This window comes from Molothrus aeneus, chromosome 10 (genome assembly GCF_037042795.1).
Source record: "Molothrus aeneus isolate 106 chromosome 10, BPBGC_Maene_1.0, whole genome shotgun sequence".
Lineage (NCBI taxonomy): Eukaryota > Metazoa > Chordata > Aves > Passeriformes > Icteridae > Molothrus > Molothrus aeneus.
The window spans coordinates 25,237,227-25,264,811 of NC_089655.1; the positions used below are offsets into that span (position 1 = coordinate 25,237,227).

General features: G+C 53.7%; 2 protein-coding genes across 2 annotated transcripts; both read right to left on the reverse strand.

The window, feature by feature from the left end:
• Nucleotides 1-11,873: 11,873 nt before the first annotated feature.
• Nucleotides 11,874-15,587, reverse strand: SUCNR1 (succinate receptor 1). Its single transcript, XM_066556256.1, has 3 exons — nt 15,500-15,587; nt 14,162-14,232; nt 11,874-12,824 (listed from the first exon to the last, which is right to left on the reverse strand). The coding sequence occupies exons 1-3, from the start codon at nt 15,585-15,587 to the stop codon at nt 11,874-11,876; spliced, it is 1,110 nt and encodes a 369-aa protein (XP_066412353.1).
• Nucleotides 15,588-17,498: 1,911 nt separating this feature from the next.
• AADAC (arylacetamide deacetylase) lies at nt 17,499-27,025 on the reverse strand. The gene is made up of 6 exons (XM_066556783.1): nt 27,011-27,025; nt 26,194-26,493; nt 20,503-20,725; nt 20,306-20,375; nt 19,803-19,974; nt 17,499-18,702 (listed from the first exon to the last, which is right to left on the reverse strand). The coding sequence occupies exons 2-6, from the start codon at nt 26,329-26,331 to the stop codon at nt 18,094-18,096; spliced, it is 1,212 nt and encodes a 403-aa protein (XP_066412880.1). The 5' UTR covers nt 26,332-26,493; nt 27,011-27,025; the 3' UTR covers nt 17,499-18,093.
• Between the last annotated feature and the right edge of the window lie 560 nt (nt 27,026-27,585).

The window sequence follows — 27,585 nt, forward strand, 5'->3', positions numbered from 1 at the left end:
GCCCTGTGTCCCCTCTACTGCCAGAACACAACAGATCTTAAACCAGCTGGGAAATGCACCCAAAGTGCATGGAGCACAGCCATGGCGGGGTGCCTCACCAGCCCTGTGGCCGCTCTATCCCCAGAACACAACAGATCTTAAACCAGCTCACAGGGCTCCTGTAAGCATGTGAGAACCTCTCTCAACTTTTCCAGCACAGTAAGCACCACAGGTGTTGAATGGATAAAACCGTAGTAAAAGCAGGAGAAAGAGAGGACGCACATGCTAGCGCCATGGCAGTGGCTCCCGCGCCGTGCTTGCTCCACGTGTCCCTGGGAGCAGGCTGGTGCTCACTCAGGGTGCAGCTCCTCCACTCCTCCACACACAGGGGTCCCAGTGGACCCCCAGCACACACCACGGAGGGCCTATGGTGGGTCTGACTGCAACTTTTAATGCTCTTCAGAACCACAGAGTTTTGTTACTCATGCCTTGCATAAAAACATCTTGCATTTAGTGTTCATTTCTCTAATAAATTATTCAAAGCTTCACTAACTCAAGATAGTGAGGCGCGTATGCGAAAGCAGCACAGTGAAAGCCGACAACGGACCCGTCCGGCTTTGTGAACAACTCACCGTCCGTCCCCGCTGGCCGCAGTGTCTGCTGCGCTGGGCGGGCTGGCGAGCCCCGCGCCGGGGCAGCGGCTCGGTGCCACCGGGGCTGCTGCTCGGTGCTGCTCCGGGCACAGCAGCGCTGCTGGCACAGCCACCGCCCCCGGGCCGCGGGGCCAATGACAGCCAGCAGCTCTCTGCGGTGAGAGCCTGGCCTGGGGAAGCGGTGACAGGCCGGAGAATGACACTTACCAAACCTAGGGGGCCGAGGAGTGAAGTGAGCCCTTCCTGCAGCGCTAACCACGGCCACGGGCTGGGCTTTGCACATGTATTTTCTTAAGGAAGCAAAAGTCACTTTCTGCTAGCAGAAAAGGCCACGGCAGAGGAAGTGCTTTGCATGGCGCTGCAGCCCAGCTCGCTGACGGGAGCTCACGCCCGTCGGGGACACGGACACGCGGTCGCAGTCTCCCTGTGCCCCATTAATCTGCCCGCTGGCAGCTGCTGGGGGAAGCGGGCTCGGGCCGCTGACACGGGCCATGGCCCGCGCTCCCTGGAAATGGGGCAATGCCTGGGGCGGTGCCCAGGGCTCCTTCCTGCTGCAAGCCGCAGATAACGGCTGCCCGGCCTCGCCAGCCAGGGGCTTGCAGAGCCATTTTTGCTCTTTCTGCGGGGGTTACCACCAGCTCCAGGCTTCCAAAGGCAGCTGCCTTCCACCCAAAGCTCTGCTGCACTCAGGGCCAGCTAGAAATGTCCCTTGCTCGGAGCAGGGGGAAAATGCCATGGTGCCCCACCTTCACTGGCCATGCCAGCTTTGGGACACCGTGCAGTGGCTCCTGCCCAGCAGTGTCCATGGTGGGCAAGGGGCGTGTGGCAGTGCTGCAGGGGAAGGGCCGTGTGGCTCCGCTCGGCTGTGCCAGCTGTGCCAGCTGTGCCGTGCACCCAGAGCTGGGGGCTTGTACCCGCAGCCCCCGTGCCAGCAGCGGAGCCGCCTCTCCGGACCCGGGCCCTGCAGCGCCCGAGCTCGGGGCGTGCTGCAGGTGCAGCTGGAGGTGCAGCACGTGGCTGAGCAGCCTGGAAGCGCTGCTGAGGGACCCTGCAGCCAGCACGGCCATGCGCAGGATTTCCTGTCATTTCTTTCTGCTCCTCTACCGGTGTCCCCCTCTGCTCCTGCCCTGCAGAGTGCTGCTGGATTCACCATCCCACCCTATGGATATTGCAGGAGTTGAGGGAACAGCTCTCCATGAGTCCCTGAGCCTGGCTCATGGCATGTACCAGCCAGCCACAGCCTGGCACAGCCCCAGCTTGGCCACAGCACTGGCAGCAGAGTGGGGGAAGCAGGTCTCTGTGTCTGCACAGCTTCCCCACTGAGGCTGCCCCAAGAACTGCCTTGTGACAAAGACAGGTCCTGAGTCCTGATTTCAATCACTAATAAATAATAAAATCAATTACAATGACAAATACAATAGTCACCCGAGAAACATCCATTCCTATTACAGAATTTTCTGTGTTTTGTCAGGGATAGGGATGCTCTGCATTAGGGGTCTCTTCCCATCCTGAAGCCTTTTCCAAGCAGAGCGCAGGCACCTTGGTCCCTTCTCTGGGATTCCCAGAGATTCCGTAGCTTGGTCAGAGTAAAACCCCCAATAAGGGTGAAAGGTACCCAGAAATTTCACCCAGAGAGAGGCAACAGATAAAATTTCCCATGGGTGTTAGCTGTCTGTGCAGAAACCCAATATCCTCAAGGCCTCCATCAGAAAAGAGGCCTCCATGGAGAGGGGCCCATGTCTAGTCTGAAATTCTTGGCTGAAATGACAGATTTTCTCCTTTCTCCTGATACAGCTGTGGCACTGCCAGGCACGGTGAGCTAGCAAACAGCCCCATTTAATCTGACATGATTCCCCGGGCTACAAACAGAGAGCAGGGCCCACCGCCTTCCCTGTGGTGTCAGACATGCAGCAGGGGGAGTCTTCATGCTCTGCTGAGTGAGTAAAACTGCTCACTGAATACTCACCACAGACACACTTGTTGGCATTGGTTCTGAATTGAGCTAAAATGTGTCATCAGCCCCAGACTGTGCAGGGTGAGCAGTGCTGGTGGCACAGATGACAGAACTGCCCAGCTTTTTTCTTTTTTTTTTGTTATTATTCTTGAGGAGTCCAAAGCCTGAAGTTTTTCTTAGGCTGCAATTATTAAAATAATGAATTCCTTCAGAAAGGCAGCAAGGCCAGCCCATGTCATGGTGCTGCTGAAGGGGTTTATGTTCCCAGCATTTCAGGAGCTTTAATTCTTTCTCATTAAAGCTGATGGTGTCTGACCAATCACCCCACTCTGTCCTTCTTATTATTTTTCCAAATTTTGGTCACATCTTTGTTTTGAAAAATAACGACTGTTAAAGTTTTCAGGGCAGGAGCATTTTGTTTTGTTTGCAAAGAATAAGTCTCTGGTTAATCTGTAAAAGATTATCTGAATCAGAGGAAGTGTGGGAAACATATGGACAATCTCATCTCTCCCTCATTAGGAGATAAAGTGTCCGTGCTCCTCATTTCCATCCTAGCATTGGAGATAACAGCTTTGCCTTCCTGCTGGATATCGTGTCAAACAGATCCAGATTGGAAACAAAGGTCTCTCCCCTGATATGGGAACGAGGAGCAGGATCCGCATGTTTTTATATTAAACCCCAGTGTGAAATAATAATAAACTGACCCTTTTGTACCTTCTTGTGTTGTTTAGGCACCTTTTGTATTTTCTGTGAGGAATTGTGTCACCAAGGCAGACCTGCCATGGGGACACCGGCCTGGCTGGCACTGAGCAGGAGTGGGAGCATCTCAACATCCCTGAGCTCCATCCCAGGAAGGATTGCTTGAGTCCAACCATAAAGGAGGAGGAGGTTGGCTCAAAAAATAAAACATGTAAGTCCCAAAAGTGAAATTCATATGGAAATGCAAAATGCACCAGGTGAAACAACAGACTCTTATTTGCTTTGTTTGGCATTTTTTCCCTTTCAAAAGGTAGATCCCAAACAAGTGATGCTACTAAAGACATTGTATTCTTTACCTTTTTTTTGTCTTTTCGTTTTTTACTAAATGCATCCAGGTATAAAATAAAAGATAGATTTAAGAAGTTTTCAGATTGTCAGGCCTAGGACTTTATTTAATTTTCTTTTTCAATCCTACTTGTTATCATCCCAGTGCCTGGCATAGATCCATGGAACTTCCCCCCTTCCCTGCCTTTCACAGCCTCCCTGGCTTCCAGAGCAATGGCACATTCCTGCCCGCAGCGGTGCAGCCAAATCAAATATTAGCTCCTGGGAACGTTCCTGATTTCTCTCATGTCCCCTGGGCGAGGCTCTGGGCTGGCCGCAGTGCGGTGCCCGCGATGCTGTGGCACATTCAGGGCGCTGCCCGCAGCACTGCCAGCCCAGAGCGGGGTGCAGTGGGGGCTGCACCTCCTGCACGCCTCCTGCCACCTCAGCACACAGGTGGCATCTCCAAACGCCCTGTACAACCAGCATTCGGGCACTTGGATCCCATCTCCAAACCCACCATCGCAGATCGGAGCTGCTCAGCTCTGGGGGGCACTGCCTGTCCCCTAAATGACAGAGCTCACAGCCACATTTAGAAACAAAGAAATTCTTCAGGGAAAAACCACAGCCAGCTACCTACTAGCTGCTCTCAATATTTAATCCAAAGCACAGCTACTGCTGGGCAGGAAACGCTGCTCTGGTGAAAGCTGTGGAGTTTTACCAAAGCATCCCTTTTGCTTCCAGAGGATTTGTGCATCTGTGACCCAAAACAGCTACGTTTAAAAGTTTTCTGCTGTCAGACTGCCAAGGGGCACAAGTAGAAGAACAAGGTGAGTCTGCCTTCACACAGAACACAGTAATTCCAGACATGGAGATGTTTCCAAAGGCCTTTCAAACAGCCCCACACTGTATAACCCAGCCATGCTCCAGCATGGGCACAGACCAGCAGGCAGTGGCAGGGAGCAACAGTCCCCTCCTGCCAAGGAAGGACATGAAAATTACATTTCAAAGTCTGGCTTCAATTCTATGTGGCCATGGAGGGTTATTGCTACTTGGCCTATGCCCACACTGAAATATTACAGTATAAGGAGCGAGGCAGATGTGACTACGTGATCCCCACGTTTTTAGCCAGATGACAAGGATGCTGTATTCTCCCACGTTTTAGCGAGCCCTGGCCCCAGCAGTGGCCAGCTCCAGCCTGGCACCTCTTGCCAGCACCCTGTGGGTACTTGCACGGCGGTGTCAGGGTCACAGCCCTTCACCGGCTCCGGCAAAGCCGAATCCGCGCCGCTGCCCTCCAAGAACGCCGGGCTCGGGCGCCAGGAGGGAGGCGCCGTTCCTGCCCTGCCCGGGGCCCGGCCGGGGGCGGTGCGGGGCCGAGCCCCGCCGGAGGGGCACGGTGGGCAGCGGGAGCACGGCACGGAGGCAAAGCAAAGCGCGGCCGGCGGCTCTGCGGCACCTGGCAGGAGGGCGCGGTGTCGCCAGGCTGCCCGCAGACGGCCGGGGCCGGGAACGCCCTGCCCAGGAGCGCCGCGGGGCCGGGGCCGGGCACCCAGCGTGTGCCCGCCGCGGCTTCCCGCAGCGAGGGGCGCTCCCGCGGTGCCGGGGCACCGGGAGCTCCGCTCCGAGGCTCAGCGCGAACGCTCGGACCCAGCCGGTCCCGGCGAGCGGGCTCCGGGCTGGGAGCGGCCGCAGGACCCGCCCTGCCCCGTTCGGGGCACAGCCTGGCCGGAGCCGGGCCGCGCATCGCTGCCCTGGCCCCGGGCACCCGGGGATGTGCTCAGAGCCCGGAGCTGCCCGCCGGGACAGGACGGACCGCAGCCTCCCAGCGCGACAGCCGCTCGGCTTGGCTCGGGGCATGCTGGCCACAAAGAGGATGCTCAGGTGCGTGGGACAGCCCAGACCCTCCATGTCCCTGCCTGGGTGAAGGCCCTGCCTTTTTGACACATTTTCAAGGAATCCCTAAAGGTTTCCTCCAGCCTTGCAAACACTCCAATCAATCTGTCTTTCTGTCTCTTCAGGAAACCACAGTCCCCAATTTCTCGAGAAGACTGTGCTAATTCACACGGGTCTAGTTGAGACCTACTTTCAGACACATCCTCTGCTATGAGACACCCTCCAAACAAGCATTTTATTGCACGTTTTCCCAGCCTGAGGAATTAACCAATACAGATAAAGTATTTTGGGGAGGGCACTGGGTTCACAGCACACGAGAGGCCACATTACTTCACTGGAGCAGCTTCTCTGGCTGGCAGCCCTCACCTGGATGCACCAGCCCCATCCTGTCAGGCCCAAAGCAAAATAATCCGAATGAAAATATAGGAAGATGACAAGAGTGTTGTTTCTGTCTTGTTCTCATCAAGGCCGAGTCAAAGAAGACAATTTCAGGGTTTTCTTCTGTAATCATACGTTGCTCAAGAACTGCCAACAGGATGATGGGCCCCCAGTTAACCAGAGCACGGTGACAAGCACAGACCCAGAGAGAACAGACTGAACACACCACACACTTGTCTCTGACACAAACCAGGAACTTCCATGATCTGCTTTTCTATGACACAACTGTTCACAGAGCACCCATCCCCTTTGTCAGTGTCCAGGCTCCTGGCCCTATTCCAGTGGGACACAGCCCTTCCACAGCCTGCCATGCCACGGACAGAAAACCTGAGCAGTGCCCAGTACAGACCAATTGGTGCAGTGGGCATGCTGGGATGCAGGGTGACAGCCCCTGGGCCAGGGTTAATGATCAGCTCATTCTGTAAACACCAGCTGGTTTCTCTAACTCGGTACTTGGAGTTGTATTATTTCTAATTAAGTAGTGACTATAGCTACGTGTCATAAAAATCAGATTGCAAGTAATTAATCATTACATCATATTTTAATTGCTTTTTTTTTACTGAAAAAGGCATCCTTTGTCTCTTGTGCTTTTGAAAAGTATATAAAGAAAAATATGAAAGATACTATTACAGCAGGAGAGGAAAATAAATAAGAAGTGTCACATCCAGACAGTGAGTGCATTCAACAGATTTACAGTCTGCATGTTACAGGCATGAACCACAAACTTGCTTTAAAATAAGATGTAAGGAGCCCAAGGAATCAAAATCAAGTCTATCATGCTCAGAAATACTTTTGGAGAAACTTACATTCAATGCTATCAGTACAACAGGCTGAATCACTGTCATGAGAGGCAGCAGCTTTAAGAAAAACTGATTTCTCTGATATAATTCAATATAGGAATAATGTAGCTAAGAGGAACCATTTAACTCTGTTTATTTTTATCTTTTTCTGTGTAAAGCAATACTAGGTACTACATAGACTGGTCCGAAAAGCATTTTAGGAGGCAAGCAGGCTTATTCTTCCTCTCACAGGCAGCAGGTCTCGAAAAGCTGCTTTCATAAATATGGCAAAAGTCACACCAAACCCCTTGGAAGTTTGTATGTCACAGCAAGCAGAGGAACTGTTAATGAGAACAGGATAATTGTAACTAAACATTAATTCCTCTGTATTTATTTTGGTACAAGGTCAATTCTGATGTTATTTCTTCCCTTGCCAAGTTACACCAAACACTGCCCAAAGGTGTTGCAGGCAGGAGAAAACAAAGACTGAATTAATCTCTGATGGGAACAGGAAAAGTCATTTCAGGATCCTTTGAGGTTACTACTGAAATCCTTCTAGGAAATAACAGAAATCAAAGCAGAGGAGAGAGCATCTGCTCATCAACTCCAGCTCCAGGCACGGATGAGGATGAAGGAGGTGCAGGTCCTGAGGGAAGGCAGGGATGGGGCTGGGACAGGCACGTGGGGTCACAGCCTCCTCCTGAGACACAACCAAACCCTGCATCCAAAGGGCCTTTCTGAAACCAAGCCATCAAAAGCATCCTGTGACACTTCCCTCAGTGAAGCAAAATGAGCAGCATGAAGCAGCACCATTTTGTAATGACTGCCCTGAAATGCACAACAGCTAATTAAAAGGAAATAAGAAAAAACACCCTGAAAGACAAATGGGCACTGAAAGTAATTTGCTCCCAGGGATCAGGGAAAGCTTATTTCTCTGTGACAGAACTATAGACACAAACCTCAGCGAAGCCAGCATTTCCTAGGGCAGTCAATAGCTAAAACATTCCCTGCAAAAATATTGGGTTGAAATACACAGAAACTAGAATATCCCCATACACCATAAAGAAAAATAAACATTAGGGTGATGAAGTACTTCCTCTCCTGTCAAAAATGTATTGCTAGATATAAAATCATGGCAATTGAACCTCATACATGAGGTTTTTAAATTCAGGCCTCTGTAGAAATGTGCTCTAACAGGATGATGTTTGTTTTCCCTGGCTGCTGCTCACCCTGGAGAGCCCCCAGCCATTGTGCTCCTGCAGGAGGAGGATTTCCGCTAGTAAACCTGCCAGGGGAGCACAACCAGGCATCCCAGGGGCTGCATTTCTTGAGGAGAATGGAAAACCCCTCGAGCGCCAGGAGCTGTTCAATGACAAAGGAGATGTGAGCAGCCCAAGGTCCACCAGGTGAAGTCATGTTTGTTTTGAGCTTCTCCATAGGCTGATCAGGGGAAAGGAGATGTGGGGACTGTCTAAAGAACAAAAGAGAAAGTCCCAGTTGCTTTTAAAGCTACCATTCCAAGGGTGGAGGGAGCCCCTTGGAGCACTCACAGAGCCCCAGCCGTGTGCCAGGCCAGCTGAAGACAGAAGTGCTGTGTGTCCCTGCTGTGTGTGTCCCTGCTGTGTGTGTCCCTGCTGTGTGTCCCTGCTGTGTGTGTCCCTGCTCTGTGTGTCCCTGCTCTGTGTCCCTGCTCTGTGTGTCCCTGCTGTGTGTCCCTGCTCTGTGTGTCCCTGCTGTGTGTCCCTGCTCTGTGTGTCCCTGCTCTGTGTGTCCCTGCTCTGTGTGTCCCTGCTGTGTGTCCCTGCTGTGTGTCCCTGCTCTGTGTGTCCCTGCTCTGTGTGTCCCTGCTCTGTGTGTCCCTGCTGTGTGTCCCTGCTCTGTGTGTCCCTGCTGTGTGTCCCTGCAGAGCCTGGGGCAGCTCCAGGCAGGTGCCTGGGCTTACAGCTGCCCCTTGTACCTCCATTTACAGGGACATTTCCCAGTGGTTTCCCTTGTAACCCAGCTCAAAGGATTGGTGTTTTTGCACGTTGCCTCTCAGTTACCACACCTGCAGAAGCCTCCCTTCACCCCTCCTGCCCCAGCACAGAGCAGTTCCCCTCACATTGCTGCACGTTTCCCATAAACCAAACTGGGTCCCTTTCCTTCTCTACAGGAGCTCCTGATTCCATCTGACTGTCCCAGCACAGCCCCATACCACAGTGCACATACAAGCTCTCTCTCCAGCAGATCACACAACCAGGCTTCCCCAAGAAGTGCCACATTCTGCAGTAATTTTTTTCTGTTGTAACTTTAGTTATAAAAGACTTTTGAGAACTGTCACCTCATTCTTACCTGTTCAGCTTGCTCCTTCCTTGTGGCACCCACCAGCACAGCACACAGACAGCACAGGATCCTTCTGCAGGCAGGGAAGCAGCACCACAGCTCCTATTTAACCCTTTGGGCCCCACATCCTGTCTGATGAGCTCCTGGGGCTGGTGGGACCCATTGCCTCCTCTGGCTCATCAGCACTGCCCGCTGCTCTGGCCCTCACCTGGGCAGAGGACACTCCCCGGCCTGTGCCCAGCCCTGCATCACCTGGCTGGGTGGGCTAACAGCTCCCTGTTCCCCCCAGGGTGCTTGGAGAGCTGGGCTGTGCCAGGCTCAGCCCCCACCCTTCCCATCAGAAAGAAGGAATTGGGCCAGCAGCAAGTGGGCTGTGTCTGCCCATGAACAGCATTCACCAAACAGGGCAGGCCTCTGGGAAGGAAAAAGAATTCCTAAGACCAGGCCTTGGAGCAGCCAAAAGCACAGGATTTATTTCAAAAGGCAGCAGGCAAACTGCTGGATTGCTTTATTTATCAAATAACCTCATTGCTTCATCTGGACGGTTGTGAGCCCTTCCATCCTGTGACTCTTATGTGGCTGTGTCAGGAAGTGAGGCAAGAGTGCACGAATGAACAAAGCAGCACTTAAATGTTCCACTTCACTTATGTGGGTCAAAATCTCGATAAGACACAGAAAACTGAAAGGAAAATGAGTCTTGCAGGCACCTTGCTGTGGCATCAGATCCCTGCAGTGCTCTGCCCCAGGTGTTGGTGTGCTCGGCTCAGACCCTGATGCTGCTGGTCCAAAAGCTGCTTGAACAAACAGGTGAAGCTCCAGGTGTTTCCATGAGCGTGCCTGCACACCTGGGTGCTGCCCAGAGACCTCGGGGGCTGCTGAGCTGCCCTCACCTCACCACCAAAGGACAGACTGCCCAGAGGGTGAAGCTCCTCCTGGCTCCAGGAAGACTATTTTTAGCTCATGTATTTTTAGAAAGTGAAAACCAAATTGAAACCCAGCAGAAGTCAGCTGAATTAGTATCTTCATTACTGTCAACATGAGCAGTTAAACTCTGAATTGCCAGTGTGGCAGTGACATGGTCAGGACCCCTCTGCTGGTGCCAGCTCCTTGCAGGTGTCCAGGGCAGCCAGGCAGCCACCCCTCCCACAGCACTGCTCTGAATCCACAGCCCCTGTGTGGGCAGCCTTGCTCTTCTGGAGACATGCTCTTATAAATCATTATTAAAACACTGCAGAGCAGCAGCTGCTGTGGCACGGAGCACTGCAGAGAGCTGGGGCAAGGAGCAGAGGCAGCTGACCACAGAGCTGCACTGCCTGCAGCGGAGGGCAAAAGGTGATGGGAACAAGGGCAAACCCAGGAAATTCCCTCTAAATGTCAGGAACAACGCGGTAGGACATTTCACACATTCCGAGCTGCAGAGGACCTGAGGTTTGGTAGGGTTTGGAATGAACAAGAAATAGATCCATGTGTTTTTCTCGTGGGTGTGGAGCTGGTTGTGAATTCCCTCCAAGGACAGGCTCCTGCAGCTCACACCTAAAGGGGAGACTGAAGCCAGCCCAGTGTCCTGGCCTGTGTGTGCCTGGGAAGGTGGCTCAGGGCTGCAGGGAGAGCCAGGGGCAGCCCCAGCCCCTCGCCCTGCCCTCACCCTCTTCCCAGGAACAGTTATTTTTAGGTCACTTACCGCCACTAAAACATACTTGGACTGTTTTCAGGCTGACTCACAGCTGAATTCCTGTTCTGGAGGCATTTTCAGTCCACACCCAAAATTAGGAAAGACAAAACAAAATGAAACCAAAAAAGCCCTGTCTGAATCAGAACCAAAGCCCATGCCCAGCTGTGCTGATACCAGTGCCTGCAGCCCAATGTGGCTCTGCCTGGGGGAACCTGCACCCACCTTGGTCCTGCTTAGCCCAGCTCAGGTGAACCAGGTAGTGCTTTGGAGCTTTATTAATTGAAATTTCTCCATGTACCACTCAGGAGCAGAGGAATTAGGCAGAGAGGAACATGCATGTGAAGCTTGAACATAGGGGTTTATATTCTCTTTTTTATCACAATTTTAATTGCAAAACCAGCAGCATCACAGTTAATTGTGTAATGATCAGAAGTTTCACTCATTAGTTTAGGTAAGTGGAAGTCATGGAGACTTTAGAGATTGCCACTAAATCAAAGGTACAAACCAGGGCTGTCCCAGAAGGGGGAAGGAGCAGAGCCCAGTAGGTTTTTGAGTGCCTCTGAGGTGCTGGGGCTCTGTGTGGAGCAGGGATCAGGCAGGGACCGGCTCCTCATTAGCTCCTGGTTCATTAGTGCAACTGCTAATAAAGTTTGAACTCTGAGGTCTGAATTCTGCTTCAGGCTATAGATTCCACAGGCACTTATAGACAGCTATAATGAGGATAGGTAGCTGCACGCCCTGGTAAGTGGCTGTGTGAGTGCCCATGTGAGTGTGCCTGGCTGTCCTGGTGACCTATGAGGGCACGTTTTGTCCCAGCCCAGGCCCACGTTATGGCTCACAAAGCAGCTGTCTGAGAGCAGTGTGCTTTCCCTCAGAGAGCTGGCTTGATGGCCTTTTGATGACAGTATCTATGGGCTGTGGGTACCCCACTGCTGTCCTGCTGGGACGGGGCAGAGCATCCCTCCTGGCGTGCTGCAGGCAGCTCAGCAGAAATCTCCTGTACAATGAGGTGACAGTGCATTTAGAGGAACACAATCAGCTCATACCTATTCTATTGCATAAATAAAGTTATCTAAAACAATGGCACATTGCTGAATGCTCTCCCTCAGAGACTTTCCTCCCAGACCTCTCCCACCACAAGGGGACTGCTCACTCATTCACTTCCCAGTGGTTGTCAGCCTGCCCAGGAGCTGTCTTGTTTTGGCCATCAGCATCTCTCTGAAGTGGTCACCCATCAGGAAATAAAAAACGGGATTGATGGCACTATTTAGAAAGGCAAAGGGTCTGGTGATGATGTAAATGGTGCTGATGACTCCCTTTGTGCACTCAGAGACGTTCAGGGCCGGAATTCGGGAGGCGATCCGGACGTTGCGCATGACGTGGTAGGGAGTAAAGAGCAGGGAGAAGATCACCACGGTGAGGATCACCAGGGTCAGGGGCTTCTCCAGGGTCAGGGCAGAGTGGATCTGCTCGCTCCTGTTCTGGAGAAAACGAACCATCTTCACATAGAAGCAGCACATGGTCAGCAGGGGAATGAGGAAGCCAAAGACGGTCAGGACCATGCTGTAGACGAGGTTTGTCACGGGGTCTCCAGAGCTCGCATAGTCAAGACACTTGTAGTTATTGTCAGGTGTTATAGGCTCCAGGAAATGCAGCAGAGGCAGCAGCTCCAGGATCACCCCGATCCATACGGCAACGGACACCATAACAGCTGTGCTCCTCTTCTGCAGGATGTGGTCCCTGAAGGGGTGTTTCATCAGCATGTACCGGTCAACGCTGATAACCATGAGGAAGAGGATGCTGCTGTACAGGTTGGCGTGCAGCAGGAATCTGTTGCTGTGGCACAGGATGCTCTCCTTTGCCCACTGATCTTTGGAGTAGCTGTTCACCAGATTTGGCAGAGTGCACAGAAATAGCAAATCTGATATGGATAAATTGAACAGGTAGATGTTGCCGCTTTTCCATTTTTTCAGGCAGAAAACATAGCCAAACACCACGATGGTGTTTCCAATGGCACCTATAATGAACTCAAGGCTGTACATGGTGGAGAGATAATACTTTTCCAGTACTCTGTTTGTCAGAAAATAGTCACTGGTCTCATTCACAGCCTGGAAAATCAAAAGAAACAAAATAAACACCAAACCCAAGTAAAAGATCATAGCACAGTTATTGTTATATCATTGCTGTAATCAGTGAATGCAGCCTGCAATTTCCTTCCAGCCCACAGGATAAGTAGATATGTGACCTCAAACGTCTCTCACACACAGGACTGGTACTTGCAGACACTGATCACAGTTACAGAAGGAGATGAAAACTCTCCTGAGCAAAGACCTGTGTGAGGAACTCAAGTGGGAGCATCACCTGAATGAAGGCATCAGTCACAGCGTTCCAGCTTGGCCAAAGCCAGGGCAGTGCCAGGGGCCAGGAAAGTGAAACCAGCCCGTGGGTGCCCTGTCAGAGCCTCGTGGAGTCATCTGCCCCTGTTACCCAACACCAGTCCCGTGGGTCCTGCCTTGTCACTGCAGCAGAGGTTTGCTGACAGGGCTGCTGAGGGATGAAGGCAGCAGCACTGCTCAGAACTGGCTGGGGAGCCAGGAGAGATGTGTTTGGTAAATTAACCCAGCCCTTAATCGAGCACTTTGTGAGCTGGGCTGGAAACTGGGTACCAGAACTGCATGGAGGATGGAGCACATCTCCTGTGCATTCTGCCAAAGCTTCCTTCAAAGCTGCACCACACATGAACTTGCTTTCTTTCTAAAGGCTGGTTAAAAAAAATGCTTTCATCTTCAGGGAAGGAAATAGAGCAGGATCTCAAGTGTTTACTCCTCTCCCTCCTCAGCAAAGCCACCTGTCCCTGCCACAGGACACATACAGCTTTTAGTGAGAGCCTTGGATAAAGTGTCAGCAAACAACTGGAAAGCAGGGAAAACCAAATGCCAGAAACTGGGACATAGATCAAAACTGAACCCAAGCTAAGGTTAAGCATTTCCAAAGGTGTTTTGGTGTCAAGAACTTGTTCACAGGTCTCTGTCCTCAAAGCAGAGATCAGCTGTGTTTCATTTCGAAGGGAGATCATGAGGCAGAGCAAAAGCTCCATAAAGCCATTTCCATCAAGTCTCAACACTTGCTCTGTGCCCCCCAGGAGACAGAAATGCTACAGAGAGCCCTTGCTCTGCTCAGACCTCACCTGCTGCTCCTGCTGAGCCCTGTCTGCTCGGTTCTTGAGGAGAAACTCAACACCTTAGTGAGGTTCTAAGTCTAGAAAGCACATCACAGACATCAGCAATTTAAATAGCAACAATAATTGAAAGTGCGGTATAGACAGATGCATTAATTTAGCAAGTTGTTAGGAAAGGATGATGGATCAGTTTTAAGGTAAGAAGGAAGAGCAGCCAGAGCCCACTCAGGAATGTGGACCGGCAGAGTGCCCGTGGCGGAGCCTTACCATGGCCGGGGCCGGTGCTGCCTCGCCGCAGGTCCGGCCGAGCTGAGCGAGCCGGGGCAGCCCCGCCGCCTCTCATTCAATCATTAACGAGGCAGGGCAAGGCGGGATCTGTGTGGCTGAGCTGCGAGGGCACTTCCCCTTCACAGGAGCCCGCGGGGAGCCAGCCGGGCCGCCCGAGGACAGGGCACCCCCTGCTCCCGTGCCATGCCTGGGACCGCCAGGGGCTGCCGGAGGGCAGAGCCGGGGGAAGCGGAGCTCCAGCTCCTCACACAGCAGCACATCCCCGCTCCACTGCTCCCTGCTTTCCTGCCAGCGCTATATAAATTATTGGCAAAGACAAAAATACAATGATGCTGCTAATGCAGAGTGACCACACCCCACAGCGACTGATTCCACCCCCTGGGCGAATAGTTCCACCCCTCTGCCACGGGCAGGGACACTTCCACTGGAGCAGGCTGCTTCAAGCCCCATTCAACCTGGCCTTGAGCATCCTCAGGTATGGGGCAGCCACAGCTTCTCCACCTTTCCCTCCCCTTTATTGTGATGTACTTCACAGTTAGCAAACATTAACCCTATTAATACATATAAAAAGCTATTGTAGCTTTTCTCTGCGGACAAGGCCAAATAATCAGCTCATATTTAGCCATTACAGAAGGTTCTTTGAAATTTCCCCCATGGCTAATAACCAGCACTGGCTTCTCATTTACCAGCTTTTAAATATCTTGTTCATTCAGGCAACTGCTGTAGCACTGAGGGATAAAATAGGGCTGAAGAAATGGAGCATTTCTTCCTTCCTGCTGCAGTAACTCCTCAGAAAACTGGTGAGGGAGCAAGAAATGTTCATTTCAGTAGGTTTAGATTGGTCCCTGCTTTACAGCTCAGTGACCATTGCCTCAGCTGGTTGTACTCCTAAGCAGTTTTCTATCCCCTGGTTATTTTGAGGCTGTCCCAGTCGCACATGCTGGCAGTCCATTGCCTTTCAGCAGCCCTGTCCATAAGGAGCACCTGAGCTGGGCTCTCACAGCAGGCTCTGTGTGCTGGCACTGCAGGCCTGCAGCTCCCAGTGCTCCTGGCAGGGCAGGCTGGGGTCCTGCTGGCCTCTGCTGGGGCTGAGCACCCCGGGAGCAATCAACCAACACTGCCAGAAATACCAGAAACACAAGAGCACTGTCCAGTTCTGGGGTTTGGGGCTTTGGTGGTGGTTTGTTGGGGAATTTTGGGGTTTTTTAACCGGTGTAGTACTGCAACAAAAAGTTAAGGGTTCTTAAGAAAAGGGTGATGGGGAAGCCCAGATTGGTGGGGATATTTTGAGGATGCTTCATTTCCTCCTTGACTCACCTGCAGGCATGAACCCCCTCTGTTCATACAGCTCCCACTGCACCCTGTGGTAGGAGAGTCTGTGGTCAGTCTCCCTGTGCTTGGGCATCCTTGGAGGTTTGATCTCTGCACCCAGAGCTGGCTCCAAACAGGGTTGTGAACCCACCATGGCGAGGCTGAGCTTTGTCCTTGACTGTCAACCACCAAACCCCATCCTTCCTTCAAGGGGAGGCTTTTGGAGATGTACCAAAGCCTTCCCTTGTGGTGGTTTTTCTTGTTTTTGGTGTGGATAAACGGGTTGCTTACTGCAGCTCCAGCCTCTCCTGCCAGCAACATCAATAGTGCAGCTTTCACTGTCTCATTTTGTGCCTCTCCAGGCATTTCCAGTCCCAAAAGTCTATTTTAGGAACCTAAACAAAAACATACAGCCCAATCAATCATGAGTCCATAGGTGCTGGTGCTTAAAAGCCATTTACTTCTGGTTCCAAGAGCACCCTATAAAAACACAGAAGGTTGGCAATTTTTGACTGGCATTGTTTCTTAGAACATAAATTTTTCTCCTGCCTTACAGGCAGGCATTGAGTGTCCCTGATGCCACGATGGAGGAAGCACAGTATTGTTGGTGGCAGTGTGGACAGGGGGGATGGCCCAGGTTTGCTCCAGCTGAGCTGGCTCAGGCTCCTCCAGCAGCCCTGAGGGGAGGCAAAGCCAACTGAGGCCAACACTTCAGCCCAGTGCTGCCCTAACAGCAACATCCCAGTGCTGTGGGGCAGGAGAGCCACCAAAGCCACTCTGGCCCACAGCAGGGCTGAGGGACGTGATGTGGGCACGTCCCCTCCAAACCCAAACCACAGCCATCCTCCGTGAGCAGTCTCTTCAGCAAGGTTATCTTCCTGGAAACCCCAGCTGGGCTCATTCCACTGGCATTTACAACCCAGAAATGCCCATCCCAGGGAACATTCTGTGGATGTGACCCTAAAACTGTACAGAAAATCAAACCAAAGGTGTTAATGAGCAAAACCCCGAAGCCCAACTTCCTCAGGAACACTAAGAGGCTGTTAATTAATCCCAAATGTGGGAGCAATAAAAGTGCAGTGGAGCTGTCTGTGGCAGCAGAGGAGCCCAGGCCGCGGTGAGTGCTGGGCTGTGCTGGCAGCGCTGCAGGGAGACCCCAGGAATAACTCCCAAACCCCTGGGACTGGGCACACCAGTGCAGACGTGCCTCCAGAGGGTGTGCAAAGGGGCAAGGACAGACCTACCCAAGCACTGCTGCTTCCCTCCTGCACAGCCCAGCCCAGCCCAGCAGCTCCCCAGCCCCAGCAGGAGTGAGGGCAGAGCTGGAACTGGGGCTGTCTGCAGCTGCAGCACAGCTGCCTCTGCTCCCGATGGATGGGACACCCGAGGGACAGGACACTGCTCTGGAATCAAAAACGAGTTTAATGTTTATGTTCATCTGAATAAAGATGGAAAGCAGCAATCATCCCTTACACATGCCATCTGAACAGGCCGCACGCAGTCAGGAAAATAAGCCAGAATTATTGAAGATTCAGTATCTTTTATGCAAAAGAAAAGCAGGATACATGAAGTACCTGCCCAGTGGCTGATTTACTTAAACCAACAGTCAACCCTTGTATTCATGCTTCAGTCAAAAGTTTTAGGGTTTATATTTAACACACAAAACAATTACACAGAGGTTATTTGTTCCACACAGCCAGCTGAACTATGTTTCTTTTCCAAGCCTATAAAATCTCTAAGCTAATTGTACTTTTAAGAAATCATATGTGAAATCTGATAAAAAATTTCAAGGACAGTTAGAACACCTGGTGCAAAACTTAACAGATAAGTAGAGCACAGACCATGCAGCAGTGTTATCCTAAGTCTGGGACCTTCACAGCTTCCTTTTTCCAGTGAATATCCAGTGCTGGTTTGATTCTCTAATTCCTGCTAGTGCAAGGATTAAAGAATGGAAGTAGGAGTAAGATATGTGCTTTAAAAAGAAAAAAAAAAAAGGCAACACAACAAAAACCCCAAATAAACAAACCCCCCAAAAGAAACAAACAAGCAAAGCCCAAAACACTTGCACAATTTTTAGCCATCCCACTGGGTTTCCAAGCACTTCCCAAGCCGTGCAGGGCAGGAGCAGCAGCCCCAGCCCAGCCTGCGACGGGCAGGTCCCTGCAGCTGCCCCGAGCCTCCTGCAGCTCCCGGGGCTTCCCTTCAGGCCAGCAGCCCTGGCAGCAGCGGGGCCCTGCTGCCACATCCCACGGAGCCAAAGGGGACAGGAAGAAACAGCCCTGAGCACGTCCCGTGTGCCCACAGCCACCTGGCCCTCGGGCACACACCCTGCACTGAAGATGTGATAGGAAGAAAGAAGCAGCAACAGAGACAAGACACCAGAGCCTGGAGGCTGCAGGGCCAGAGGAGGAACCCGGGGCAGTCCTGGCAGTCTGGGGGCTTGAGGTTCGGATGGTAGCACTGGAGGAACGTGTGGGTTGGGATCAGACTGATTTCCTGCCACACAAGGTGGGAAATGCTGCAGCCCCAGCACCGGCGGTCACGGCCAAAATCCAGCCCAGCTCCAGTCACTCCTGGGCACGCGAGGGCCTGACTTGGGCTCACAGGTTCTCCTTCAGCCAGTCCACGCAGGTGTTGAAGAGCCGCTGGCCCACGGCCAGCTCCAGCGGCCAGGCCAGGAAGGTCATGGCGCCGTGGAAGGCGTCCTTGGCGTGGTGGTGCGTGACGGGCACGCCGGCGGCGCGCAGCCGGGCCGCGTACATGGCGCCGTCGTCCCGCAGCACGTCGTGCTCGCAGGTCAGCACGAAGGCCGGGGGCAGGCGGCGCAGCCGGGCCTCGGATGCCAGCAGCGGGCACGCACGCGGGTCCAGCAGCCCCGGGAAGCGCCGCGCCGGCCCCGCGGCGCCCAGGGCCGGGCCCCGGTAGGTGTGAGCCCCCCGCATGGCGGCGGGCAGCCAGCGGCTCCAGTCGACCAGCGGCAGCAGGGGCCCGGCCTCGGGCGGCACGTGGCGGTTGGAGGCCATGGCCGCCCGCAGAGCGGGGTCGGCGCTCAGGTACTCGCTCCAGAACCGCACCATCAGCGCGCGCGGCAGCAGCGGCTTGTGCGCGTTGTCGCGGTACGACGGCAGGTCCAGGTCCAGCGCCTGCAGGGCTGGGTAGATCAGAACTTGAGCTCTGAGCTTGGTTTTGACTTCAGGGTCCTCCGACAGCTGCAAAAAAAACCAGAACCCGTTGCAAAGAATCAGTAAAGGTGTCGATTCTCCCACGCTGACAGATCATCTGAGGTGGAGAATGAAAACACGCACTTTGCAACGTGAGCAAAATAAGATTATCAATAAAACCAGGATAAAGAAAGTCTGAATCTATAGGCAGGCTATCTAAAACAGCACACTGTAATAAAAATTCTCAAACATCAAATGTAATCTCTTTTTATTTCTTATATTGAAGGATAATGATTTTTGGGAAATACTCTTTCTGAAATTTTGATGCTTTCTGAGGTATTGACAGAAGATTTTCTATAGCTACTGAAAATTTCTATTCTTACATCACGAAACTTTCAGGTTTCTTATCGTTTCAGGGTCTCCTTATCGTTTCAAACAATTTAGAGCATGCTCATCTATTTGGTTTTTAACCCTGAGATGTTGCAACTCAAGCAATCACAATTCTGTGCATTTTAGAGATGTAACAAATAAAATGTGACGAATTGAACATTGACATTTCTTATATGTCAACCTTTTCCCCTCTTCACTAATAAATTTTCCATTTTCTCCCTCATTTTATGCCTTCAGCATCCGCAGCAAATTCACCACCATTCCCAGGGTTTCGTTACAGCCCAAACAGCTTCTCGAGAGAGCAACAACATCGTGCTGACTATTTAATAAAGCTGAAGGAGAAGTGCAAAAGGCACCAGACTGTATGCTCAGACACCACAAAATTTAGTGAGGGTTTTTTTGTTTGCTTGTTTTCCCTGCTATTTGCATCTTTATGAGTCACATAGTTAAAATTCCCTTTGCAAACATCATACCTAAACCAGACAACACGAGCTTAAGGTTAGAGTGATGTAAGGCCCGACTGGAGGGCAGAGAGCCTTTTTTAGGGGACAGATGTCTGGATGGCATAAAGCTCCTGTGATGGCACTGGGTGGCTCAGGCACAGCTGCCTGCCTGGTCCCCAGAGCCCTGTGACAACCCTGCAGGCTGTGACATCCTGACAGACCACGAGAGCAGTGTGTGCTGCGAGCTGAGCTTTCCTTAGTGGTTGTGAGACTACACAAACACTGATTTTGAGCTGCAAACCGTTTGTGTTGTACCTGTTGTGCCACAGCTGCAGCCAGGTTGCCCCCGGCGCTGTCCCCGGCCACGCAGACCCGCGCAGGGTCCACCCCGTACTGGGACAGGACCTTGCTCTGCAGGAAGAACTTGGTCACCAGGTACACGTCTTCAAACTGGGCAGGGAAACGGTGTGGAGGGGCCAACCTGTAGCTGGGGGAGGCAGGAGAAGTGTGTTAGTACCTGCTGTTAATAAAGAGAAGGGCTTGCTCGCATCTCCCTGTTGGGGAATGTTTGTTTCCATGCCCAGAGAAGTGGGAACTGTCTGTCCCAGGGCACCCACTTTATTACCCACCCATCTCCATAAAGCCAAAGTAGCCACCAACCACAATTCTCTGTCACCCTGGCAGCCTCTGCTCACAAATGTGTATAAGTCAGCAGGAAAGCATGCAATCAAATACAGAAACATTGAAAAATCAGGTTAATTGAAACAGATTCATTTACTCCAAGCCCTCATCCCATCTGGACAGAGAAGAGCTCTTACTTGACTGACACCACGACAGCATTCAGCTCGTTTGAAATCCGCCGTGACATGAGATCGTAGCCGTGCATGCCTGGAATGGAAGCCCAGTGTGTGTGAGAATGGGCACACACACACACACGCCCCACAAAGCAAGAGGCAGCTCCTGACAGGGCTGTGAGATCTGTGGCACAGACCCAGCAGCGATGTGCAGGGCTCACCTGCGTCTCCCAGGCACCAGCCGCCGCCGTGGAAGAAGAGCACGGCCCTCCTGAGCCCTCCAGGTGGCCTCTTGGGCAGGTACAGGCGCACGGGGACCCCGCTGAGCTCTGTGTCTGTCACAGTGACATTCTCGTCGGACGTGGGAGCCACCAGCTCCACAGTCGTGATCAGTCTCAGGCCCTCCATGTAGTGCATCAGCCCCAGCAGCTCAGCCGCCTCCGACTGCAGCACAAGACAGGGGAAGCTGTTTCCAGGCAGCCTATTCACTCTCAGGCTGAATTCCCCTGCAGCCCTTTGATGCTCTGTGCAGGTGTGTGAAGCTGCTGTGGCAGTCACACAAACAGGCCAGAGCAGAGTGCCTCCACCTGAGCCTGGCAGTGCCAGGAGCGCTCCTGGCACGTGCCCACACTGCCACCAGCTGCCCAGCAAGGCCAGAGCCCAGCCACAGCCAGGGCTGCTGCTCCGTGCCACACTCAGACTCCTGCTTGGTGTCCATGTGGGTCACCTCTGCAGCCCAGGGTCCAGCCCAGTGAGCCACCAGCACCAGCACGGGCATTGTTCCACAGAGATTCCCCCTGGCCTGCTGCTGGCACCAGCATGGCATGGGCACAGCCCTAGGAGCACACTGCAGAGCCACCCACAGCCCCTGCACTGCTGCTGGCACCAGCGTGGCATGGGCACAGCCCAGGGAGCACAGTGCAGAGCCACCCACAGCCACCCACAGCCCCTGCACTGCTGCTGGCACCAGCGTGGCACGGGCACAGCTCTAGGAGCACAGTGCAGAGAGCCACCCACAGCCCCTGCACTGCTGCTGGCACCAGCGTGGCATGGGCACAGCCCAGGGAGCACAGTGCAGAGCCACCCACAGCCCCTGCACTGCTGCTGGCACCAGCATGGCATGGGCACAGCCCAGGGAGCACAGTGCAGAGCCACCCACAGACCCAGCACTGCTGCCAGCACCAGCGTGGCATGGGCACAGCCCAGGGAGCACAGTGCAGAGCCACCCACAGCCACCCACAGCCCCTGCACTGCTGCTGGCACCAGCGTGGCATGGGCACAGCCCAGGGAGCACAGTGCAGAGCCACCCACAGACCCAGCACTGCTGCCAGCACCAGCACCTGGGCACCTCCACCAGCACCCCAGCAATGGGACGTGCCCCTCTTCCCACCCTAGCCTCACCACACCACAACTGAAGGAATAAGAAATAAAGCCAAGCTCTTACATGTTCTCTGAAAGTGAAAACAGATGAAATTTAGAGCAGGTTTGATTTTTAAAAGGAAGAAAATAGCCAAGCCTGGTGCAGAACCTGTTTGGAGTTTGGTGTCCCAGAGAAGCTTTATTGTCCCCAGGAAGAATGTGGAACCCCCACACTGACAGGTTATCTGCTGATAGGTGTAACCTCTGGCCTTCCCACTGTGATAGTGGAAGCCATACAGTCTGACCCTGCCTGGTGTATTTTTTTTCCTTCAAATTGTATTTAAATCGACTGTTTCATCACCATCTACATATAACCAGGTTTTGAGCAACTTGGTCTAGTGGAAGGTGTCCCTGACCTTGGCAGGAGGGTGGAATGAGATGAAATTTAAGATCTTTTCCAACCCAAACCAGTCTGGGATTCTGGGATTCCATGCTATAACCTTCTTTTTCAGGAGCTGGAATAGCACAGAGCTCAGCCCTTGACAGGGATTGTCAGCACATTTTTGAGTCACCTCTCTCTGAAGGCTTGGAGCGGGTGATGCCGGGGGAGCCCTGCCAATCCCAGAGTGCTGGAATTGGGAGGGAGATGAGTGGGCAGGCCCTGGCACACGGCAGAGGGAAGCACAGGTCCTTGCCATCAGCTCCATGAAAACAAACACACATGCCCGTGCCAGAATTGCCCTTTTAGCCACCACATTGACACAGTTTACATAAACATGTCTCAGTTGTTGCTTTTCCCCCAAGGATTAACATCTTGAAAAAACAAATATCTCAGTCAAAGTGAGTCCTGCTGTGACTCCAACGAGCTTGTGAAAGCCCCGTGGTGGGAGGAATTCCCTGAGCCCCAGCACTGAGGGTTTCCAGAGCTCTCAGAGCTGTTTTCCACAAGTGGACAATTTACATTGTGGAAAACCACTGGGCTGCTGCCTGCGGTTTCCAGGCCATTATCAATGAAAGGAAATGGTGCCCTCATCTGAAAATCCTCATTGTCCCAGTGTGAGATTATTGGGCCTTATGGAGCAACAGGAAAGCCTGCCACTCTGAGGCTGGGATCCCTGTGCTTTGGAAAGCATTTTCCTTGTGCACAAGCACTTTCCTTGTGCTTTGGAAAGCATTTCCCCAGTCCCCACAGCAAGGACAGACCCAAACCCTGTGCAGGGGAAGGGAGCCTGGCTGTGCCCTGGCAGGGGCAGTGCCACAGGGCTCCAGAGGGGCAGTGCTTGGGATGAGGGAGCAGTGCTTGGGATGCTCCCCATCACCCCGACAGGGCAGCTCGTGAGCAGGGCCCAGTCTGGCTCTCTGCTTCCACAGAGCTGGGCTGAGGAGGGGGGAGCTCTGGGGGGATGGCACACAACGGCAGCAAAAACATCCTGCTGTGTTTTGTACCTTCTCCAGGCATTTACAGGGCACTTCCTGAAATACCTGAGGGATTTTGGGGCTCAAACACCACAGCAAGTGGCAGGTGTGCTCTCAGAGGCTGTTCCCCAGCTTGTCAGCACACGGACACAGGACACGAACATCAACAGGCCAGGGAGAGTTCCCAGCCTCCCTGCTGCAAAGAGGGGGCACTGAGGGCCTCTGAGCTCACCCAGCAGGGCTGGGGGCTCCCCAGGAGCCCCCACAACAGGGCATGGAGATGTGCCAAGCTGTGGGCTCGTGGCACACCCTTTTGGGAGCCCAGAGAGAATTCTACTGCCCAGGAACGCTCGAGGGTGGCACTTTGGCCCCTTTGTTCAAACCAACATCAGGGAGTCAGACTGCACCAGGGCCCCCTCTGAAACACAGCCCTGCCCCAGGTGAGCTCGAGTCACTGCCCAGTAACTGCAGGGCCATTCAGGATACATTTGGGACAATTTAGGGCCACCTGACTCTGATTTGCACCAGTGCAGCTCCAGGGGGGCTGGGGCTGTGCCCTTCCCTTGGGATTATGGTTTCACAGGAGATGAGAGCCCGGTTACAAAACGCCTGCCCAGAGCCCCGCTGAGCCCAGGCAGGCAGGACAGAAGCAGCAGACACAGCCCCACCTTCCAGGGAGATCACACCACTCCTGTGCCAGTGTCCTGCTGAGGGACAGTGTGACCTGGCGATGGGCTGCCCGTGCCCGCCCGCCCTGCAGGCTCCCTCCAGCAGGGGATTTGGCAGGGGAAGCAGCAAGGCAGCACACCAACACCGCTGACCACAGCTCCTTCCCTTCTCACCACTCATCTTCCACCGCCTCAGCCCCCGAAATCAAAACAGGAGTCCCTGACACACACCAAAAAACTCCTCATGCTCCCTCCTCCTGCAGACTGGACAGCCCTGAAAAGTACGCCCTGCCAGCAGGGGCTGTCTCACACAGAGATGTTGTTTTGTGTGGTTTTCAGGCCTTTTTGCCAGTGGATTTCCATGAAGCCACAGAAATCAATAGAATGTGAGAGCTGCTGTAGTGTTCCCTCCCCGGACAGCCAGCGCTGGAGGGGGAGCTGGGCACAGGAGCCAGGGGTGATTCAGGCAGCAGGGCTGGAGCTGCACAGCCCTGCAAAGCGAGACAAGCCTGTCTGTGCTTGTTGATCCAGTCACATCCCACGTCCCATTCGTTACTCTGAGCGGCCCTTTCTCAAGGCTGCAAGACCAAACCTTTCCTACATTTCTTTCTATCACAGTCAGTTCAGAGCTCCATTCAGCGACTCTGCCCTCGGGTCCGTGCAGCACCGTCCCTGTGTGACACACGCAGCACACACACACACCATGCACACACGCACAGAGCACACACACACAGAGCGCACACACACACACACACACACACATACACGCACAGAGCACACACACACACACGCGCAGAGCACACACACGCAGAGCACACACACACACACACACACACACACAGAGCACACACACACACACACACACGCAGAGCACACACACACACACAGACACAGAGCACACACACACACACACACACAGAGCACACACACACACACACAGAGCACACACACACACACAGACACAGAGCACACACACACACACACACACAGAGCACACACACACAGAGCACACACACACACACACACACAGAGCACACACAGAGCACACACACACACAGCACACACACACACACACAGAGCGCGCACACACACACACAGCACACACACACACAGAGCACACACGCACACACACAGAGCACACACACACAGAGCACACACAGAGCACACACACACAGCACACACACACACACACAGAGCGCGCACACACACACACAGCACACACACACACAGAGCACACACGCACACAGAGCACACACAGAGCACACACACACACACACACAGAGCACACACACACACACACACACACAGAGCACACACACACACACACAGAGCACACACACACACAGAGCACACACACACACACAGCACACACACACACAGAGCACACACACACAGAGCACACACAGAGCACACACACACACACAGCACACACACACACACAGAGCACACACAGAGCACACACACACACACAGCACACACACACACACAGAGCACACACACAGAGCACACACAGAGCACACACACACACACAGAGCACACACAGAGCACACACACACACACAGCACACACACACACAGAGCACACACACACACACACAGAGCACACACACAGAGCACACACACAGAGCACACACAGAGCACACACACACACACAGAGCACACACACAGAGCACACACACACACACACCATGCACACACACACACAGAGCGCGCACACACACACAGAGCACACACACACCATGCACACACACACAGAGTGCGCACACACACACACACACAGAGCACACACACACACACACACACACACAGAGCACACACACACACACAGAGCACACACACACACACACACAGAGCGCACACACACACACACAGAGCGCACACATCACACACACAGAGCACACACACACACAGAGCACACACAGACACAGAGCACACACACACACAGCACACACACACACAGACACACAGCACACACACACACAGACACAGAGCACACACACACACACACACACACACACAGCACACACACACAGAGCACGCACACACACACAGCACACACACACACAGAGCACACACACACACACACACACACACACACACAGAGCACACACACACACACACAGAGCACACACACACACACACACAGAGCGCACACACACACACAGAGCGCACACATCACACACACAGAGCACACACACACACAGAGCACACACACACACACAGAGCACACACACACACACACAGCACACACACACAGCACACACACACAGACACAGAGCACACACACACACACACACACACAGCACACACACACACACACACACACACACACACACACAGAGCACACACAGCACACACACACAGAGCACACACACACACAGAGCACACACAGCACACACACACCCACACAGCACACACCGTGCCGTGTCCCCGAGCCCACAGAACCCCCCTGCCCTGCCCCACGGCTCACCAGGTGCCCCAGGGCCCTGAGGGCAGCCGAGGCGAGCATCACGGTGCCGGGCTGGGCCAGCTCCTGCGGCAGCGGGCTGTAGATGTAGTAGCCGAGGAGGGCGGTGAGGAGGCACAGGCACAGCAGCCGGGCCCCCATCCTCGCAGGATCCTCTCTGGCGCTGCCGGAGCGGCTCTCCCCCTCTCACCGCCTCCCGGCGAGCCAGCGCAGGGCAAAGTTAATCGCGTGTTTTGCTTGGGTCCCGGCCAGGAGGTGATTTCTTGTCGTATCACCCGGGGCAGAGGTTACTCCACTGTGCAGCTTCCAAAACAACAGGTTTCACCAGCAGGGCGTGCAGCCGCCGGGAGCAGCCGAGCCGGCCAGTCCTGCTCCGAGCCCCGCATTGAATCTCGCACTGAACCCCGCACCGAGCCCCGCACCAAACCCCGCTCCGAACCCCGAACTGAGCCCCGCTCCGAACCCCGCACCGAGCCCCGCTCCGAACCTCCACTGCCCGCCCCTCTCCGAACCCCGCATTGAATCCCGCACCGAGCCCCGCATTGAACCCCGCACCGAGCCCCGTCACCTGCCCCAGTGCCCCGAGACAGGCAGCGGAGGGAGCCGCTCGGGAGCCGCTCGGGAGCCGCTCGGGAGCCGCTCGGGAGCCGCTCGGGAGCCGCTCCGCAGCCGCTCCGCAGCCGCTCGGGAGCCGCTCGGGAGCCGCGGTGGCCGCGCGGTGACGCCCGGGTGCAGGCAGCCCTGTCGGGTGTCCCGGGGCACCGAGCTGCCGCTCTGCGAGGCAGGAACTCGAGCAGAGCCTGGGACACGGCGGTTTTACCTTTTCAGATTGAAATGTAGGTGATTTCTTTGGCTAAAGTTCCACCAGCAGCAAATCAGCGCAGCCTCGTGCTCTCTGGCTGAGCAGCCTGTGGGGTGCAGCAGCCTTTGGAGGAGCAGAGCAGGAACGTCACAGAAAGCTGAGAGCTGAACCATGTGCCACCTGCCCAAACACAGATGAAGATTGGCCCTTAGTCAGACTTTCAGACATTTAAGTTCTGCCACCTCCAAACTATTCAAATACTTTAAAAATCCATCTGGGCTCTCTCTCCTCAGTCCTTCTGCAGCAAATAGCCAGTGAAAGCCCAATGTTCTTCACCCCACTCCCACAAAACCAAGAGAGAACACAGCTCCATGGCCACTCCACCTGCCCTGCAGTGCCAGGGCAGGGCACAGGTGAGCCCACTCTGGCACAGGTGAGGGTGGCCTGGCCCTGGGTCCCAGCACTGACATGTGTACACGCAGGGCTGGGCACAGAGCAGCAAACCCATCTCCTCTTTTGCACAGCTCAGGTCCTTTGTCAGAGGCTGAGAGGTAAAACATAGGTAAAGAAGCCAGATCTCAGGTGGCATGGGA